At 41.9% G+C, this 21,215-nt stretch overlaps 1 protein-coding gene across 1 annotated transcript in view; it reads right to left on the bottom strand.

The window, feature by feature from the left end:
* The window catches only part of SASH1 (SAM and SH3 domain containing 1), a 314,530-nt gene extending 302,334 nt beyond the window's left edge, over nucleotides 1-12,196 (bottom strand). Inside the window, exon 1 of the mRNA XM_038526301.1 lies at nucleotides 12,032-12,196. Within this exon, the coding sequence (XP_038382229.1) occupies nucleotides 12,032-12,043 (12 nt within the window). The 5' untranslated portion in view covers nucleotides 12,044-12,196. The remainder of the gene's footprint in view (nucleotides 1-12,031) is intronic.
* Between the last annotated feature and the right edge of the window lie 9,019 nt (nucleotides 12,197-21,215).

Below are 21,215 nucleotides of genomic sequence, written 5' to 3'. Positions count from 1 at the left end.
AAAGGCAAACTCCTGAATAGAAGATATCTGCAAATGACATATGTGATAAAGGGTTAATGCCCAAAATATATAAAGAACTTATCCAATTCAACACCTCCCCCCCAATAATCCAATTAAAAAGTGAACAGAGGAGCTGAATAGACAGTCTTCCAAAAAAGACCACAGATGCCTAACAGACACATAAAAAGGTGCTCAACCCCACTCATCATCAGGGAAATGTAAATCAAAACCACAATGAGATATTACCTCACACCTGTCAGAATGGCTAAAATCAAAACCACAAGAAACAACAAGTGTTGGGGAGGATGTGAAGAAAACGGGATCCTCCCGCACTGCTTGGTGGGAATATAAATTGGTGTAGTCCCTGTGGAAAATAGTATGGAGATTCTTCAAAAAACTAAAAATAGAAATACCATAAAACCCATTAAGTCCACTACTGACTATTTACCCAAAGGAAAAGGAAAAAAAAAAAAAAAAGCACTGATTTGAAAAGATATATGTTTATTCCTGTGTTTATTGCAGTATTGTTTTAAAATAGCCAAGCTATGGAAGCAACCTAGGTTCTATCAATAGATGATTGGATAAAGATATGGAATACCTTATATTATGTATATAATTATATATATGAATAACTCAGCCATAAAAAAATGAGATCTTGGGGCTCCTGGGTGACTCAGTTAAGCGTCCGACTCTTGATTTCGGCTCAGGTGGTGATCTCAGGGTCATGAGATCAAGCCTGGTGTCGGGCTCTGAGATCAGTGCAGAGTCTACTTGAGATTTTCTCTCTCCCTCTGCCTCTGATCACCCTCCTTTCTCTCTCTCAAGAAAAGAAAAAACAGGGCAGCCCCGGTGGCGCAGCGGTTTAGTGCTGCCTGCAGCCCGGGGTGTGATCCGGGAGACCGGGGATCGAGTCCCATATCAGGCTCCTTGCATGGAGCCTGCTTCTCCCTCTGCCTGTGTCTCTGCCTCTCTCTCTCTCTCTCTCTCTCTCTGTGTCTCTGACGAATAAATAAATAAAAAATATTAAAAAAAAAAAAAAAAAAAAAGAAAAGAAAAGAAAAAACAACAACAGAATGAGCTCTTGCTGTTTGCAACAACATGGATGGACATAGAGGGTAACATGCTAAGTGAAATCAGCCAGACAGAGAGAGACAAATACACATAACTTCACTTACATGTGGAATCTAAAAAACAAAACAAATGAATAAACAAACAAAAAGCAGAATCAGACCCATTAACACAGAGAACAAATTGATGGTTGCCAAAGAGGGAGGTGGTGGGGGGAATGGGTAAAATGGGTAAAGGGATGTGGCTGGTACAGGCTTCTAGGTACAGAATAAATAAGTCATGGGGATGAAAAGCACAGCATAAGGAATATAGTCAATGGTATTGTAGTGATGTATGGATGGGGACAGATGGGAGCTATACTTGGGGTGAGCACAGCACAGTGTATAAACTTATGGAATCACTATGTTGTGTGTCTGAAACTAATGCATAATGTAACATTGTGTACCAACTATACTTTTTTTTTTAAAAGAGAGAGACTCTTACAGTGCCATATGGTTCAAGATCTGGGTCATGATCTAGCCTCACCGTGGGCCAAAGTGAGTTGAAATTCGAGTGAGACGAGTCACACAGGGTGGGCTCTGCGCTGGTATATTCCCTAATTAAAGAAGTTTGGTTCACTTGCCTAATTCTTGGTTTTTAATCTGGGAATGAAGGAAAACTTGTGAAGTAGTCTCCTGGAAAAAAAATGGTAGTTGTTGATGTATATGCCAAATTCACTCTTCCTAAGCTTAGGGGTTGAGGTAGCCTGAGAATCCATTTGGTATTGCGGCCCACTGGTGCAGAGGGGGTAAAACAAAATCTAGGTGCCCCTACACTACTAAGAACAGTCAGAAGTTGGGGGAAATGGGGAAAAGCATCCAACTTGCTTTTGGATTTAAAAAGAGAGAAAATACAACTTTATAAGGGAAAAGGCTCATAGTTTTCACTTTGGCTTTGTGGGTGCTGAAGAGAGCTATAAAAAAGAGGCTGAAAAAGAGGATAAAGAAAAATCCAAGGCTGCCAGTGCGGAGGGTGAGTTAGAGAGGCAGTTTTGGGGCCTGATGGCGGATGGGACTGGCCAGCACGGAGAAGTGGAGGGAAAGGCACACTTGGACAGAGAGACTGGCTAGGGAAAGCTCCAACACTGCAAAGTGCTTTAATGGACTTGAACTTCTCCCATCACTTTTGGCTGCTCACCACTGTTATCACTGCCCTTTGAAATTCTAATTAGCCAATTAATCACTGTTCACAGCCCCCGCAGCTCACCAAAGGGAAAATGATGTTCCCAGTTGTAGCCAAAGCAAAATCACCCCAGGTCTAGATGAACTCAAGGAAAACCGGTCTTGGAGGTTAACAACTCCTTCCTCCTGCCTTAAGTAGACTTGGTAAATTCTAGACTGGGTAAATTCTAGGTGATGTTCAAAATGAAACAGGCCTGTAAAATTTTTGCCTAAACCAGAATTTTAACATGTAGCTTAAAACCTTTAAACACAGAGAACTTCTTCCTTATTGACTGCATTTTTAATTTCACTGTCTTCTGTTTCAAATCTAGTCACTTACTTGCATACAGTTATCCACAAGATATTTGTGCAAATGGGGGAACATAAATTTGGTACTGAGCAAGCTCTGTTGAAGCTTTGTCATGTTAATACAGCCACAAATGAAAGTAAAATTTTATTTTTAGATTTAACCTCATAAATTGCCCCAGAGCAATTTTTTATTTCCAGCTGATGTATTTGAAGAAAATAGGTTCAGATTTATTGGGTCTGTTAATAAAAAAAAAAAATTAAATGACCTCCTGTAGTTTTGCTGCTATTTATTGATCTCTTTCAAATTTAGCCAGCAATTCAATCTGCAGTAAGGCGTGTTGAATGAAATGGATTGTGAATGTAAAAATGGAAAGAACATTTAGAAAGCATTTTCAAGTCCCAGAAAGTAGCTTTAATAAATGAGAATAAATTAAATTCACATCACTGGGGGAAAAAAAAGATAGATTTTGTTTTAATGGTGAACTACACAGAAATCATATATTGCATGTAGGATCTATTGGACACTTTTAAGAAGCTAGCCCATATAATGGACTGCTGTAGCTCTGATGAATGAAGGATCTAGAATAATCTATAACTATACCCACAGAGATTTTGAAAAATTACTTCAAACATGATTAGGGTAATTCACTCTTGCTTTCCCCACCCAACCATTGGAACTACTATGACCACTACTACTACTACTGGTAGTAATGATACTAATTACTAATTAATAATAGTAATAAAAGCAAGCTCACTTGACTTCAAAATGAGAAGACTCACTGGGGTGATTTCCCACTATTAGATGAAGTGACCTCTATATTGCCAAATCCACATGTATGTTTCCAATACATTTCCTATTTCACCTTTGTTATGGCTGTCATTACTGATCATCTCTATGTTCTTGAAACTCTTTGGCTTCCCTAGTACCATGCATAATTGTGTACTGTTTCTCTGCAAGCTGCTATCTTCTCCTTCTAGTTCTTCCTCCTGGGATGCTTTGATTCAGCCAACTTTTTAACCTGTAGCTTTAAAGTAAGCCTTAAATAATGAGGTTTCCCAGGGTTATGCCCTGGCTCTTTCCTTTCATTACCCTTTTCCTGGGTAACCACCTTTATTCTGTTGGCATCAGCTAACTCTTATATGTTGATTTCTATTTCTTTTTTACAGCTCATCACTCGCTCCTCATTTCAAACTCAGTATGGTTAGAACTGAAATCATTATCTTACCCCTAAATATGCTTCTATCTTTCTATTCCCCTAAATTTTACCTCAGGTTTAATCCCTGCCTCCAGCTTTGCCTTCTCTAGACCCTTCTCCTGCCTGCCCCAAATCATTTCTAAGATGGAAATCTAATCATAGGCTTCTGCTCAAAGCCTTCAATGACTCCTGCTGGAATTCATATTAAAGTTCAGACTCATTAGCAGGAGCAAATGGATGGTCATCCCTGTCCATGGCTTCACATTTTCCACCAGCTCCCCCTCCCCAAGCCCAGACTATAGTCAAAACCAATGCCCCAGGTGAAATTAGGTTCCTCCTATGACTTCTATGGCACCCTGCATGTATCACACTTTATTACAATCATTTATTCAGTAACATAAATGTACAGAGTGCCAACTATATGCCAGACAGTGTTCTGTGCACCAGGGAGATAGTTTTGGGCAAAGCAAAGTTTTTGTTCTCAAGGAATCCAATTCTAGATGAAGAAACAGACAGTAAACATAAATAAGGAAAATAACATAGAACAATTGATAGTAAGGGACTTGGAGGTCCTTCCATTAGGGAAGTTGGTGCTGGTCTTTCTGGGAAGGTAATGTGAACAGATAAATGATAACAATAAAAGTGGCTGTCTGAAGATCTAGAGGAACAAGGTTCCCAGTGGAGGGAACAGCAAGTTGAAAGGCTCCTGAGATTGTAATAAGATGTTTGAGAGATGCAAAGAAGCCAGGGAGGCTTGAGAAGTCACTCAAGTAGAAGATGAAAGGGAGCGATGCAGGAGATGGGCTGGGGAGGTCAATGGGGGCCAGGTAGGGGCTTGGATTTATTTTAATTGCAGTAGAAAGCCACTGGAGGGTTTTCAGTAGGGCAGAAGTTTCTTATGGCAGTGGGTAGGATCACAGGCAGTGGCATAGCCTAGATTCAGGGTCATGATGTCTTGAACTGGGATTTTAGCAGGGAAGTCACAGAAAGGGTCATGTTTGGTAATAATTCGGATATATTGCCAATAGAAGATGCTGATGGATTGTGTGTGGTAGGTGTTTATGTCTGTGACTCATTGTGTAGCAAGTAAGCTCTTTGTAAAGGGACCATTTCTTCATATCTGCATTTTTAGTTCACAGCTGGCACCTAACAGGTCACTGAAACTGTTTTGAGAATAAAGGAAGTGAAAGGAAAAATATGTTGCAGCTGGGGCAGTCAGCAAAGCCTTTGTGGTAAACGTGAGAATTGACCTATAACTTTAAAGATGGTCAAGTTTTGACTGGTAGAAATGGAAGTAGAGGGAATGTGAGTCCTTAACATTTCTGGATCTACATACCTTATGTCTTCATATTTAAAGTTGTAAGTCAAACTAATTGACTGTTAAATAAAATGTATTCTATCTATTCTGAAGTTATAAATCAAGCTAGCAAACTGTTAAATAAAACATGCTCTATCCTTTAACCTTGACAAATATACTTTGGCCGTGGGATGGGAGAGCCAGCCCCTGGACCCTGGTATGAGGCATGCCCCCTCCCTGCCCATCCCAGATTCCTCATATTCATGTGTGTGAACCCTCTGGCCTGTAGAGGGTACCTTAACCCCTGGCCCCTGTGCAATCAGGCCACAGAAGCTGCCATTGGACTATTACTGGAGAAGGGAATTTTGGGTCTCAGGTATCCAGAGCATGGACTAGATGGCAGGACTAGGACTCAGGGTGAACACCTCCCTTTGGCCCTGACAATTTTTCACCCCCAGAGGAAGGGTAAGAGCCAGAACACGGTCCATATAAAGGGTGAAACTGGGGCAAAGGCCTTTTTTACCTGGATCTAAGGATGGTGCTGGTTGAGGGGGTAAGAGGTGGGAATCGTGAGGCATATTAAGGGAATAAAGAAAGACTAGTTTGTTTGCAGCAGAGAATTCATACAGCCGAGGGAAGACCAGATCCTAGGTGGACAAGAATTTGAGGATAAAGAACTTTGATCATACAGGCAATGGGGAATTCAAACTCTTAAGCAAGAGGAAGAAATGATTAGACATTTGTGCACAGGCTGGATGGGAAAGCAGGGGGAGACAGTGATATCAGCAGAATTAATGGACTGCAAGGGTCAGGGCCAGAAGTAACAAGAACTGAAAGCAGAGAGAAAGGAGTTCATGTAATTTCTAAGAAGAAGAGACAATCAATTAGATGTAGGGCTTGAAGGAGACAGAGAAATGGGGTCAAGGATGGTTTTGCAAGAGAAAAATATGGCTGCTGCTTTATTCCTAGTGCTGTGGACTGGATTTCGTGTCCCTTCCAAATTCATATGCTGAAGTTCTAATATGATGGTATTCGGAGGTGGGGCCTCTGGGAAGTAATTACATTGTGAGAGTCTGACCCCCACAATGGGATTGGCGTCCTTCTAAGAAGAGGAAAGAGCTAGCCTTCTCTCTCTCTGCTATGTGAGGATGGAAGGAGAAGGAGTTGTAAGCCAGGATCTGCCAGAGGCTTGATCTTGGACTTCCCAGCCTCCAGAGCTGTGAGAAATAAATGCTTGTGGTTGAAGCCACCCACTCTATGGTATTCTTGTTACAGCAGCTCGAACTGAGTAAGACTCAAAGGAAGGCTCTTTTCCCTCTGAGAGGTCAAGGGAGGTGTGGGTATGCTTTGAACACCGTTCCTATAACCAATGCCAAGTCTGACTTCTCACAGCTCCTATGAACCTCGCCTCCCCCTCAAAGTCTTTTCCAGCGAGCACCTCACCCCAGCTCAGCACCCCCATCCACTGTCTGGCTGAGCCAGGAGGGCAGTGTTAGCTGGGAGCTCTAAATTATGTTCACTTTGGGAGCAGAAGAAGGGTTTTGTAGAGATTATAAAAATGTAGGATTATTCTAAAAGGATAAACAAGTCCATCCCGAGGCAGGCACCCAAGTCATGGTCAGATAACATTAAATGATCATCATCGGGAAACAGAAGAGCTGACAGGGTGATGTGGTATCCAAACTGCCCGGGTTTGAATCCTGACTCTACCTCTTGCCAGCTGTGTGACCTAGAAAGTCCAAACCAGAACGTCTTCTTCTTTTGGAGTCCTGCTAGCATGAGTGTTTTCTGTCCTGACATGGGTGCTGGGAGCGGAGAGGGAACTGTCCCTCCTTTTACCACATGGAGGAGTGAAGACAAAGGCCAGGGAGCTTTCACGGCACTCAGAAGCACTGGGGGCAGCAGTGTCATGATAGAGCCAACAAATTAAAAGCATTTTCCATGAAAACAAAAACAAAAACAAAAAAAACCCCCCAAAACCAACTAGGCCTATAGATTTGTGCCATTTGATAGAAAAGTAACAGTTTTATATTTTACATACTGGAATATAAAATGCCTTTTGGCAAAGACCTCAGTAATTTTACTTGTTAGGTTATTTTTTCATTAGGCTCTTATTATAACCATCTGTTGGGATGTGCTAACTAGTTGTTTGTCACTAGTTCTTTCCCCCGTCCTCTTTCCACGGTTGCTTGGCAGCTGAGTTTGTTTTTCATTTCAATCAGTGGCACACAATTTCAAGCAGATGTTTTTAAAAGTGCTTGACTTTTAAGCAGAGTATGCAGTGCCCTCTTGACGGTGAGGCTACACTCAAGCCAGAATCTGGTTTGCAAATGAGGGTGCTGGGAATGGGGATCTTTGACAGCTTTCCTCTGGGATATTAGTGCCTGGGCCTGGAAGCATCTTAGCATCTCGGACCTGCACAGTCCATTCCTTGGAGGAACAGAGGCCCAGCACACACTTGTAGGGCTGAGAAGCACACACTTTCTATTAGGGTGCCCTGTATTTGAACCCTGCCTCCATCGCCTGCTGACTGGATGAACGTGAGCAAAGCTCTCAGTCTCTTGTGTGTTACATGGGGATACGAATGGGATAGCACCTCATAGGCTGCTGTGAGGATGAGGAGTGATAAGGTACATAAAGCATGTTCGTTCAATGACTGACACAGAATAAGCACTCAGCTCCTGCCAAAATGGTGGGTATGATTTCTATCTTGATTTTTAAAAAACCTTCCCCCTATGGGGTTGGTTGCTATTAATATTATCACTGAGTTGTAGATGAGGAAGGTGAAGCACAGAGAGGTGAAGTAACGTGCCCAAGGCAGCACAGCTAGTAAAGTGGCAGTGCAGTCTGGCTCCAGAGTCTCTCTCTGTTCGGTGCTTTTGGGTGCTAAGTGGGGCTGGGTGGTGCATAGTAGGCAGTGCATACTCTGTTTTAGGCACCAGGGGTAAGCACTTTACAGCACAAGGCTCCATTGAGCTCCCTAAGCTAACTCTCTTACCATGGTCCGGGGGATGCTATTACTCCCTTCATGCTAGAGATGAGGGAAGTCAGCGAGATCAAAGGAGGTCAGGGAGGACATATGCTGCCGAGAGGGGCTGGCTCCAGAGCTGGTGCCCCACACTGTTTCTTTGCACACTGCTGGGCAGTTCTCCAGATCCTTCAGAGCTGCATGGACCCGCGTGGTCACCTCCCATAAATGTCCCCAGGATGCCAACAGGTTTCCGGGAGACACAAGAGTTGAAGCCCACGTGTCCTGACTCCAGCCCATTGTTTTATGTTTTTGTTCATGGTATTATAATAACATTATTAACTGCCACTGTGAGTAACTCAATATACTTCATATTTTCTTTTCCTCTGGCCCCAAGTCTTATAATAATACAAAGATTCTAAAATGAATAAATATTAAAAACCTAATTTGCACAAGCACGAGGAAGTCCAGAAGGCCAAGTAAACAAGAAATCTGGGCACTTTTCTTCAGAAAATAAAAGTAGCAGGAAAAAGAAATAAGCTAAAAAGTGGTAAAAGTAGATGTGGGAAAATAATACTGCAAAATTCCTTCATGTTATCCATATTCTGGAAAATTACTGTCCACAATTACTTATTAGAAGGTATTGCTGGTTATAGTTCTGCCAGGAAAAGGGTTGGTTTTTGTTTTTTTTAATTAAGTATTTTCTGCTAGTTCTGCCCACTAGATACCATAACAAAATTTTAGTAGTATGGAAAAGTCCAGGCCTGCTCTCCCTGTACGGTGATTTTAATTGATTTTATACTTGAACCTTATACCTGGGGATATGATGAGATGACGCCATAGTTTATTGTCAGTAATAGGATAGTCATTAAAATGTTGCTTTCTATGACATCTCAGGCAGGGCCGTTTATTATGGAGAATCTTGTTTTCAAATGTTTTGACCTATTACAAATTTCCTCATGATGCGCCACGAGGAAAGACAGCCTGGAAAAGCCTGTCCTAAAGACAGCCTCTCTCCTCTTCAGGGAGCACAAGATCATAAGCATTTGCTTTTGCTAAGCCCAGTTATGGAGGGCCTATTTACCATTATTTAAACATACTTAGCTTCATAAATGTTTTCTCTTTTAGAACCTCAGCCTTGTTAGGATGCGCATTTTGAAATTGTATTAATTTCTAAGAAACCAGGATCTATACACCCCTACCGATTTCCACATGGGGTTGCTTTCTTCCAGATACTTACTGGATTTCAGATGGAATTAGACAGGTGGTCTTAGGCTCAAAGCTATTCAAGGCTGATAGAAAAATAAAGTAGGGCCAGCAGCCTTTGCCACAGAGAGCCTGTCTCAGTACTGACAGACCCCTCAGGGTCTTCAGTCCAATTCTGCAGTGACAGGTGATGCCCATGCTGATCTCAGCTGAACCTGGCATCTCTGGGCTCCTGGGGACCAGGGGTGACTTGGACAGACCCACCTGCCTGCCTAGAATCTTTTGGGTCTGGAACAAATCTGAGCCGCTCACCTGTGACAACCACAGGACCACAGCTGAGGTGGACCAGATGCCAGGGAGGAAGCAGGTGGAAAGGGTACAGTCTTTCTCTTTCTCTTGCCTCTTCAGCTCAGTTCAGCAGAAGCACACTGAGTTCTTGTTAGGCTGCCATACAGTCTGCAAAAAAAGCTGTTTGTCATGGAGGCTCACAGCTCCTTCTCCTGCAAAGCACCATGGTAATATGAGATTCGCCTCCCCTCTTCATTCGCCGCTCATTCTTTGCTATCTCAGAGCTGGGAGAAATACCAAATAAATATACACCTTGGCACATCTGGAGACTCAGTTGTATCTAAGCCCAAATAACACCAGAGAGGGTCCTTACCAGAGAACAGAGCTGGGACAGCACTGTCATCTTGAGAGAAAATATTACTTTGTGCTGAGAGCTTTATACACAGCATCTCAATTAATCCTTACAACAACTCTATGGGGGAGTACTATTTTACTATTTTTAATATCATTTTACAGAGAATGAGGCATCCAGAGATGAGGTAACTTGTCAACAGTCATTCGGCCTGTAAGTGATGGATTCAAGATCCATACCCAGGTTGGATTAACTCCAGAGGCCAAGAACTTAACCGATTTTGCTACATTGCATTTGTCATTAATCTTATTTATTAATATGTAAGAAATGAGGGGCATTCAAGCATTTTACTCATCTGAACGTGCCTACTTTTTGACTTCACATCAAAATGCATGCACCATCAGTTTCTATCAACTACCAAATGCACAAATCAGAAATACAGCTCAGCCCAGTGTCATGAGCCATGGATACTCTCGTCAGAGAAAAACCCACCCGAATATATTGCACTTGGTGTGGAGTGACAGAGCTGTCATAAAGGTAATCATGTAAAAAACAAAATCTGCCATTATTAGGTTTCTGAATTTCCGAGAAGGGGTTGTTTTCTGTACTGGCTAATGATGAACACACTTCTTCTATTCATCATTTCCAGTTTTATACTCTTGGGAGTAGGTTATCATAACTATCAAACCAGAGATATAAAAGACTAGGAAACATTTAGTTTCCGAATATAATGGCTTAGAATCCCAGTAAATCAAAAAAGCAAGGGGGAACATAAACAATACAGTTATGATGCCAGCTGGAGAATCTTTATAGTTGAGCCTTGACAGTGGTTTGCAAGTTTTCATGTTGACAATGATAAAAAAGAAAGAAAAAAAGAAAGAAAGAAAGAAAGAAAGAAAGAAAGAAAGAAAGAAAGAAAGAAGGAAGGAAGGAAGGAAGGAAGGAAGGAAGGAAAGAAAGAAAGAAAGAGAAAGAAAGAAAGAAAGAAAGAAAGAAAGAAAGAAAGAAAGAAAGAAAGAAAGAAAGAAAGAAAGAAAGAAAGAAAAAAGTAATCTGCCTAGGAGGACCAAAATCTCCAAGCACATACACACAGAAGATAATTACAAGATCCTGGGACTGGAAGTGACTTTTAATGTAATCCTTGCTTTTAGGACTGACCATTTCATTGCTTTTAAGAGCAGAGAGGTCAACAGAACTATAAAGATTTAATAATACCTGTATGGGTAATTTTCTGGAGAAGCCAAAGGATCTCCCCTCCTGCCAGTCTTTCCTCCCAATACCCCAACGTGCATGCACGCGCATGCGCGCGCACACACACACGTGCTTGCACGCCCTTTGACCAAGGAATTCTAGGCTTCGACGGCAATTATATCTTGACTGGATCATTGGACTATATTAATTGAAGTGATCTTTACTCCTTAAAGTTGAACTTCACTATTAATTTTGTTATGCAGAGTTTACTAATCCCCTAAAAGCTAAGAACAGAGATTCTTAAACAGGAGTTCATAAATTGGCTCCCTTGAAACAGGACGAACAATTTCCTCTGTGGAATTATTTGTACAGTGTCCTGTGGAGAAGTTTCATAGCTTTAATGGGATTCTCAAAGGCTTTCTGAGTCCCCTTCCTAGCTTCAAGACCCCTGTCCTAGAGGCCTCTATGAGGCTGAGCGACATGAAAGTTTATTTTATTTTATTTTTAAAAAGATTTTATTTATTCATGAGAAAGAGGAAGACAGAGAGACAGAGACAGAGACAGAGGGAGAAGCAGGCTCCCTGAAGACTCAATGCCAGGACCCCGGGATCACAACCTGAGCCAAAGACACCAGGCACCTGAAATCGGAGTTTTAAAAGGAATCCTGTTTCACTCTAACTCAGCACTTTCTAGATTACAGTCTTACATCAGTTCAAAGTAGGTTTGCCACCAAAAAATTTTAGTGTTCAGAGCACTTGGATTTGGGGATCAAGAATAAGCAATTGTAGACCTGTCTTCTTGCAACAACCATTGGTTACATCTTATTTTCTCCAGTTCCCAAGGTCCTCATTCTTATGTCATCGTTGAGTTACCAACCTTGGCTTGTCCTCTTATCGACAGTCCTTTGACTACAGAGTCGGGCTGACAGCTGAACCAGCTACCCGGTATATCTCTTACCTTCACACTCATTTGAATTGTGTCCTGCTTTACACGGCGGCTCCCTTCTCCTATTAATGCTCTGGCTGAAGAAGATTCCTCTCTTCTCTTGGCTTTGCCTTGCACTCTCCCGGTTCCCGAGGTAGTCTCTCTCGCCACAGCTCCCGTATTCCAAGGGCTGTCTGCTGCCTGTCTAATAAATTCTCAAGGAGCTCTCAAAGTACTCCTGATGACGTTGGTTTGTTCACTGGTCAGAAGAACACTCTTCCCCTGGAGATGAGAGGACATTCCTCAGTTTCATTCGGGTATGCCTGAGAGGTGCTTCCAGGCTGCTTGAGAATGAATGACACAGAAAATCGTCCTGGGGATGGCACTCCTCGGTTCTCTTCCCCATTCCAGAGTGTCCCCAGAGAAGGAATGTGGGCTCTAACATCATCATGACAGCTGAGAGCAACACTGCCAGTGGCACAGGGTCAGTGGCATGTGGCAGCCGTCAAAGGCCACCTGCATGATGCTGGATGGCCACGGGGATCATACAGTTTAACACTGGTGCAGTGCAAAGAGCATGATCAGACATATGGGAGTTTGATTTCGAATTCGTTTGCATGCTGTGTGACCTCGGGTCAGTTACTTAAATTCTCTGTGCTTCAAGCTGTAAAATGGGGATAATGTTACTACTCGACAAAGGCTATAATTAGGAGAATATGAGACAACCTAAATAAATGTCCCAATAAATTTCCAGTCTCTTTCTTCCATGCCTTTCCATCGGTTTTCTCTTGCCAGTCCAGGAAACCCTGGAAGAGCAAGAACATGTCTTCTCTTTGTATTTATTCTTAGCACAGGGTCTGGCCCATAGCAGGCATGCAACAAACTGTTGAATAAATGGATGAATGAATACAATTGTTTTTGTTGTCGGTGGCACACCTTTGGTTCCTCCTAAATCTGATATTCACAATTTGATGAGAGGCCACCAGGGTGAAGATGCCTGAGCCAGAGCTTTATGGTCTAAATAACCATATTTGTTTCCGATGTAGATAACAGAGTGACACTGCACAAGCTCTTTCATCCTGATCTTGTGTTTAACTTAAAAAAAAAATGGAACTTTTAATTGTATAGACAGACTAATACCGCCTGATAGCTAGTGTTAAAATGTTACATTTTTAAAATGATGTCTCAATTTTGAGTAAGGTTTGAAGACCTACTGCAACTCAATATATTTTCTTCTAATCCTCAACTGGTATTAATTAAAATTTAGCTTAATCCTAGTGTTCCCTTGGGTTCAGGCAGATTATAATGACCAAGCTAATTCTGCAATGTTTTAGTAGAACCCAAGATTCATTGAGGGCTTTATGTAGGTTTTGGGAATTAAGATGCTGTAAATTTTAAAACCTATTCAAGCAGCTCTATATTTAATTATTCCTCCATTCTCTTGGAATAGAGAAGAAAGGAAATGATTTCAAAATTATTAACACAGAAATCACTGATGTGCTTTTGCAGCATTTTCGATTAGCCTCAGTAGCTTTACCTGTAAAAGGGGCATTGGCAGGATTGCCGTGCCCTCTGAAACATGCATGGAAACACCCAGGGCTTGGCCAGCTGTGCAAAGCTGCAGCTGCTGGATGTCACTTTATTTTGTTATTTTGCCAGAAATCCTTTTCAGTGCTTATTTTTCATAATCCCAAGATTATGTGGTCTAGCGGTAAACAAGGACTATGTAGGTTTTACTTATAATCTACATTTTTCCTTCTGATTCTTTTCTTTTTTCTTTCCATCTGAGTCTTTTTTTTTTTTTTCCATCTGATTCTTAAGGGTACATTTTTTCTTTTTTGCCTGTGATGGGGTAAAATGAAAGTCTCTGTGAGTAATCGCTGTGCCAAGAATCCAGGTAGGAGAGGAGAAAGATCTGAAGAGAGCAGAAGAGCAAGACCAGCTGGCTGGAATGTGCTCTCACCTCTCTCTGAGAGGTAGGTAATATAATCCATTTCTCCCAGAGAGCACACTGACAGTGGAGGTGAAAAATGCTGCTCTGGAGGCTGGAGGTAAGATGCTCGACAGGGCTGACAATGGGTAAGGACAAAGTGGTGAATAAAGATGCTTAAATTCCTCATACTTGTCCTATGTGACCTGGCACTTCTTCTAGGATTCAAGAACATGTGTACACTTAATTCAGCCCGGCCCCACGCACTACTCCCCACAAGAAGGAAAATCTGTCTTGATTTCTCTTTTCCATCCATTCCTTTTTTTATTTCTTCCAATAGAATCTTAAATTATACCTGGGTAGAGGTACACTGTCACACAGATGAGTCTACTTCATCTCTTCTGATGATGAGAGGGGATACACAAGGTGGGAGCCAGCAGAAACAGCCTTTGATTAATATTTCAGTCACAGAGGAGGAAGCAGGCTACACGATAAAGGCATATTAAGAAATAGCTCCCAGACAAATGTATTTTGTGAGTTCATCTTGAATCATCCAACATCACATTCACACTGCATCAAAATTCAGGTGATTTATACAATCGCATTAGGTTCTATTAGTATTAATGGGAAATATGCATGTATATCAATATATGCATTAGTGGAGACAGACTCCCCAAAGGGTTTCTGCTTTGGGGCAAAAGCTGCTATTATTTGTCCCTTCTCCATGATGGAAATAGAATTATGCCCATTAAGTAAGTGTTCGATACTCCATGCTCAGCAGAAAAGGGGCTCACTCCTAAAGACACAAATAAAATTGTATTTTGTCTTTGTAATTAAAAGCATTGTAGCAAATGGCCATGTCTTACTATTATTTACTACTTGCTAAAAATATACTTATTTTTATTATCAGCTGTGGCTAGTCATTGATTCTAGTGGAAGAGAATGGTTTCCTAGTTCTTCATTCCTGTGTCAAAGAGGAAGAAATAGGCCAAGTTTGGTAGGGCTTTTATTGAGAGAGGCATCCCAGAAGTAAAACAATAAACTGTCAGGAAAGATCATTTTTCCAATTCACAAAGCAGGAAAAGGCTAAGGCTTCAGCCTGCTGGTATTCTGGTGGAAAGAAGTTTTAAGTCAAATTAGAGGCAATAAGAACTCCACAGTGTGTCATCATTGTACCAGCAATGATGCTTTTGGCCACTAATAACAGAAGACCCAATTCCACATGTCTTAACCCATTAGGAGGTTGATTATTTCACAAAGAGGAAGTCCAAATCATTTCAGGGTTAACTTGCCTGTTCTACCGTGCTGTTGAGGACCCTGTCCATCCTGGCCCTCCACCATCCAGCAGGTGATCTTTGTACTTCGATGGTGAACAATGTTGCTAAGATGCTGGCCTCAGTTGCAGACCCAATACCAACCCAATACCAGTGAAGGAAGGAAGATCATCTTCTATACATCTCTTTTTATTGGTAAGCAAGTTTTTTCCAGGAGTCCTCAGCAGCTAGCCTTAGGTCCTGTTTCTCTTCCATCATCAACAAGCCGTGAGAGAAGTAGACCTCCACAACTGGCTTAGGTAATCAATTTGCCATCCCATCCATGAGTTCCAGATAGGGTCACCATCCATGAACTGATGGTATCCCAGAAGGAGCTGTACACCACATGGAATGGAGGGTTCCAAGGGTGAGGAAGCAGGGGATAATGGCGTGGGGATGGACAGACAGTCATCTGTATGTGTGCCATGCCAGTGAGTTCCATTACTGGGCTCCTCAAAGGTCTACTTAAATGTAGTCATGGACACCTGGGGCCTCACTGGAATCTATGACGGAGTACCAGGTTTTGTGCTAAATCTGATTCAATATAGTTGATCCAAAGATTTAAACACTAAAGCCTGGGGCTTGAAGCCAGTTAAGGCTGCAGTTTCTAGGTTTAGGAGATTAATGAGAAACTATTGAGGAGATTGCTTATTCTGAAGCTGATCCTCGGACTCCAACTGACAACTGTTTTATTTTATTTTTATTTATTTATTTTAATTTAAATTCAATTTGCCAATCTATAGTATAGCACTCAGTGCTCATCTCATGCACCCTCCTTACTGCCCATCACCCAGTTACCCCATGCCCCCAACTGCCTCACCTTCTGCCACCCTTTGCTTGTTTCCCAGAGTTAGGAATCTCCTATGGTTTGCCTTCCTGTCTAATTTTTCCCCACTCAATTTCCCCGCTTCCCTTATGGTCCCTTTCACTATTTCTTATACTCCACATATGAGTGAAACCATATCTGACAATTGTTTTAAAAGGAAAAAAGAGAAGAATGAAAAATATAAAATGAAGAAGAATGAAGAAATAAAATAGTATTAATATAGTTTGTATCTTGGTTATTGTTAGCTTTACGTGACTGAAAAGTGGGGGGAAGTTAATCTTTGACACCTCCATCTCTCCATTCTGTTCTCCCTCGCCCCCCCTTCTCACCCCCATGACTCCCAGCGGCACACAGGGTTCTCATATTTTATTCCTGCTTCCTTCTGTCATATCTCCTCCCAGAGCTTTCTTTCACACTAGGATGTTAATATTGAATAGCTTAAGTATCATCCATTTCACTAATAAGCTTGGCTGTGTGACATGATAGGTCTCATGGAAAGGGAAAGAATTTTAGAACTAATCACTTCTGGGATGGAGATCTAGAACCCAAAAAAGAATGGCCAGACTCAAAATCACATGCTCTACTGCTGCCCTGAGCAATATGGTAACCAACAGACATATATGGCTAAAGAGTTTACATGTAAATTAATTAAAATTAAATAAAAGTAACCATTTCCTTTCTCAGTCACACTGGCCACATTTCAAATGCTCAGTAGTTACATGTGTCTAGCTGGGAGTACTATACTGGTAATTGCAGACATAGTACATTTCCATCATCAGAGAAAGTTCTATTGGACCATGCCATTCTAGAGAGAAATGGAAAGTCAGGATTATGACAGCCAGTGATGTTTTCCAGGGAAGTCCAGTCTTATGGATAGGGATGATTGTCAATGTTTAAATTGAGTTGGAGAGGTTGAGTTGGTTCATTTGTTTTGGGACAGGCATTTGGACAGTGGCTGGATGTCAGTGGGTGAACAGGGAATATATCAAAAAGCATGACCAGGGTGGACATTGGGCGAGGCACTGGTCCAACCACTGACTCCATGAGGACTAGGAGAGGACAAGGGATGTTGAGGAACTCAGAACGAGAGTTAGGTTGAACTTGAGCAAACTTAAATTTTAAAAAATTGCATAATTTTTATTCATGCCAGTTTGTATTGATGAGTATTTTCTATTTATGACACGTGTCTTAATCTGCTTGGGCTGCTAATACCAAATTAGCATGACTAGGTGTTGTAAACAACAGCACTTGTTTTTCATAGTTCCAAAGCTTGGGGAGGGCAAGATCAAGGTGCCCATGGATTCAGTTCTTGGTGGACGCCTACTTTCTGCTTTGCACATAGCTGTCTTTTCATTGTGTCCTCCATGTGAGGACACATAAAGAGTAGTCAGAGGATCAAGCTTCCTTGTGTCTCTCCTTATCAGGGCATGAATCCTCTCTTGAGGGTTCTGTCATGACCTAATTACTTCTCAAAGTTCCCACTACCAAATACTATCACACTGGGGATTAGGGTTTCAACACATGAATTTTGGGAGAATGCAAAGATGCAGTCCCTAAGTGCAATTTACACTGGCTTTATGCTAGCGACTTAAACCTTCTCATAAAAATACGATTGCTAAAATTTCAAAGAAGGTAAATTTAAAGAAAAATATTAGGTGAAAACTTATATTGGGAAGAGCAATACGGTGACAGGTCTAAATGTGATTTACAAAGGACTGAACTTTGAAACACTGATCTAAGGCAAAAGGGTTTGCCCCACATGTCCATTTCTAGCTGGAGCCACCTTATCCATCAGGTGCACTCAGCCCAGTGCCTAGGGCTTATGGTACTTTTAGGAATCCATGTAAATGTATTAATTTCCTTTCAAGAAATTCAAGTCAGAAGAAAAGAATATACTTTCAAGTCAAAGAAATGTTTTAATATATGATATCGATATATTGTCTTTATTCCAACAAAGCTAAAACATGCAATTTTTAAGATTTTTTAATGGTGGAAGGGGCTTATGGAAGTGAACGTGTCTACAACCCATGAAAATCATAATATGACTCTGTTTTTAGACACACTTGGAAGGCACCCTGAGTCAGTGGAATACAGAAGGGCAGTGCTTGCTCAGCAGCACAACCAGTGGGCAGGAGTAGGGTAGCTGGATCTCAGTAGGGGGCACAAACATAAATCAGAAGACAGTAGCAGCATCCCATGAATGCCCACCAGCCTAGCATGGCCTGAGCTCAGGTGTGGGTTAGGAGATGGTATGCCCAGGGCTTAGCCCAGGCACACTAGACCCCAGGCTTAGGACGGCAGGACCAAACCCTGTTCAAATGATGACTATGTGTGGGTCATACAGATTCTGCATGTGGACAGGGCTGAGCTCTAAGGGTAACGATTTTCTGGGGGCTGGGGAAAGGTGAGGATGGACAAGGAGAGGATTTCAGGCATCAGCTGAAACAACCTGTTTGGACCATTCAGTCCTGAAATCACATTATAGGGATCTAGAGCCATCACATATTTAGCCTGAGTCAGGGTGATTATGGTGATAAGAGACATGGGAATGAGACGCAGACACACACATTCACACACATATCCTAAATACAAGACGTGACTTGGAAATGTTGTCAGATATTCCTTTTGGGAAAGAGAAGTTTATGAAACAATCAGCTAATGGCCCCTGAAGGCAAAGGCTGGCAAAGTTAAGGCTGACTCAGAGACCTCTTGACAAGCTCTGGGATGACAGAGGTATAAATACCATTTCAAATCAGAGATTGTTGTTCAAGGCCAAGTATGCAGACCAATTCTATAATATCTTGTAGTTGCTCTCTCGTGGCAAGTGAGGTGAATGACATTGATAAATCACCCTATTATAACTTGTGATAAAAGCAGCAGGTACTTAGAGAACTGATCGGTAGACACCTGAAAAAGACAAATGGCTGCAGGAAGACAATGGAAACAAGTTGGAAATTAGTGATACCCGTTGTGAGGAGAACAGGACAAGGCATCCAGGCCAGAGATAATATCCCAGGCTCACGATCGTCCATTGATTTGGGCACCTGACAGTCTTCTTAGAAAAAAAGTCTCAATTACTAATAATATATACGAAAACACCCTGAAAACAACCATGACACGTCATGCAAATGCGGGATATTATGTAGGCTCAAGTTTTGGTATATTGGGTCAGGACCTTTTTTTTTTTTTTTTGCTAAATAGTTTGGATGTTCACCATTGTGATGCGTAGAATCAGCATAAAGAATGTTTTGCATAGTTAATGGAAAAACAAAAAAGAGTGCTTTGATTTACTAAAGCTCCCAGCTCTTCGGGGACTTACTATGATGACAAAATGATATAAGGGATACTTCCCTGTGATTTTGTACCACGGATTGTGGTGGTTTCTACAGTGGCGTCCAGTGCCTATTCTGCAAATCACTTCCTTCTTAAACCTCAAGGGTTTCAAATGGTCTGTAGAAAGTGCTACTCTACATTTTCCATTACCTCAGAGTTGGGCCAAGTAGGCCCGAGAGGGGATCATTAACTGCTTCAGTGCCTCCATGTGTCTGATTAACCACAAATATATAATGTGGTTCAGCAGCGTTGGAAGCCACACGGAGAACCAGGGCAAAAATGCCCTGTCATTTTTTCTGGCAGCTATCATCAGTCAACAAAAACCAAACTGAGAACTTGTGTGGCCAATGGTTCCAAGGTAGACTGGCCCCAGGGGGCACGGGTTGAAAGACGGAGTAGGTTGGATGAAAGGGAGAGAATCAAAGTGGATAGAAAAATGAACTGCTGGGCTATTCATAAAGACCATACTGGATTAATGAAAGGGACCCATATGTAGGTTTCTGGTGAATAACTAGTGACACTTTGCAAACTATATACAGCATCCGATAGTTTGTCTGTTTTTACTTCAAGAAAACTCATTCTCAAAATTCTGCAGCAGCTGCTACTGTTTGGATTATGAATAGTAATCAGCCATATGGTGTGGCAGAAAGGAATCGCACATATTTTCACATGGACAAATATTATTATTCCAAAACATAAACACGTCAATATAAGTATTTTTTCTCCTGGGAGGAATACAGCCCCTGATCTCAGTTATGAGAAAATGACTCACTCTGTACATGCAAAATTCACCTGCCAGCCTCGTTACTGGAACTTGCACCAGAGGTCTCCCCAAGTGTTTCTTTCCTTACTTGTAGGAAGTCAGGGAGGGAGGGAAGACAGAGAAAAGAGAATGGAAAAATGACCCAAGAAAGGGGGGATAGGCTGTTAGTTCCGCCACTGGGATGGCAGCCCCAACCCTGAACTCTCATCATTGAGAAAGCAGTGTCTATACAGGGGGAATGTAAAGCCAACAATTTAGCAACCCAATCCAGAGACAAAGGTGGAAAAGACCCAACCAGGTTCTTAGAGCCAGAGCATACTTCTAGCTCTCTCTGGTTTTGTTTCAGATGTCTTAAGGACAACGTGTTCATCACTGAAAATTTATTCTAACAATTTATCTGGGTCTTCCATTTCTTAATTTGGTCTTGTGATTTCTCTTTGCTATTTCTCTATTTCTTTACTCTTCCTTGTACTGGAACTTCTTATATAAGCTTTCCCTCCTGAGAATCCACCCTCTTTGGTGCTAGTTGTTTTGTAATCAACCCCAAACTCTTCTCTCTCCTTTCTCTTCTTTCCATGGCTTGGTCATTCCATGACTTCTAAATGTCTGGTTCCCAGGCTCTGGGAGGGCCCCCTTGCCTCCTACCCGGGAAACAGCCCATTGGATTGAAGGAGGGCAGACCTAGGGTGATGTTTGCAGGGAGGGCTGGGATGGGATGGGCTTGGCCACAGTTCTTGTGCATTTTCCCATTTAAGTTCTTTGGCCACTGTGGTCAGCTCTTCTAAGGTAGAAGCAGAGCTAATGGAGGGAGGAGTTGTAGAGGTAACATGGGGTAGTGACTGAGAGAGCCCTACTAGGGTATACCGCCTTGCCTGGGGATGTGAGAATGCACTTCCATGGGTCACAGTTTAGAGTGGGTCCTCCCCACTGTGTGCAGTTCCTACAGGTGAACAAACTGGGATCACCTTACCTAGTGACCTTTCTCTCATCATCCTTTAGGGTTTGCATGACAAAAAATACCTAATCCAGCACTTCACTGCTGCTTTATCACC

The sequence above is a fragment of the Canis lupus genome, chromosome 1 (genome assembly GCF_011100685.1).
Source record: "Canis lupus familiaris isolate Mischka breed German Shepherd chromosome 1, alternate assembly UU_Cfam_GSD_1.0, whole genome shotgun sequence".
Classification (NCBI taxonomy): domain Eukaryota; kingdom Metazoa; phylum Chordata; class Mammalia; order Carnivora; family Canidae; genus Canis; species Canis lupus.
Note: the sequence above shows the minus strand (reverse complement) of the source record. Positions and strands in the feature narration are given on the sequence as shown.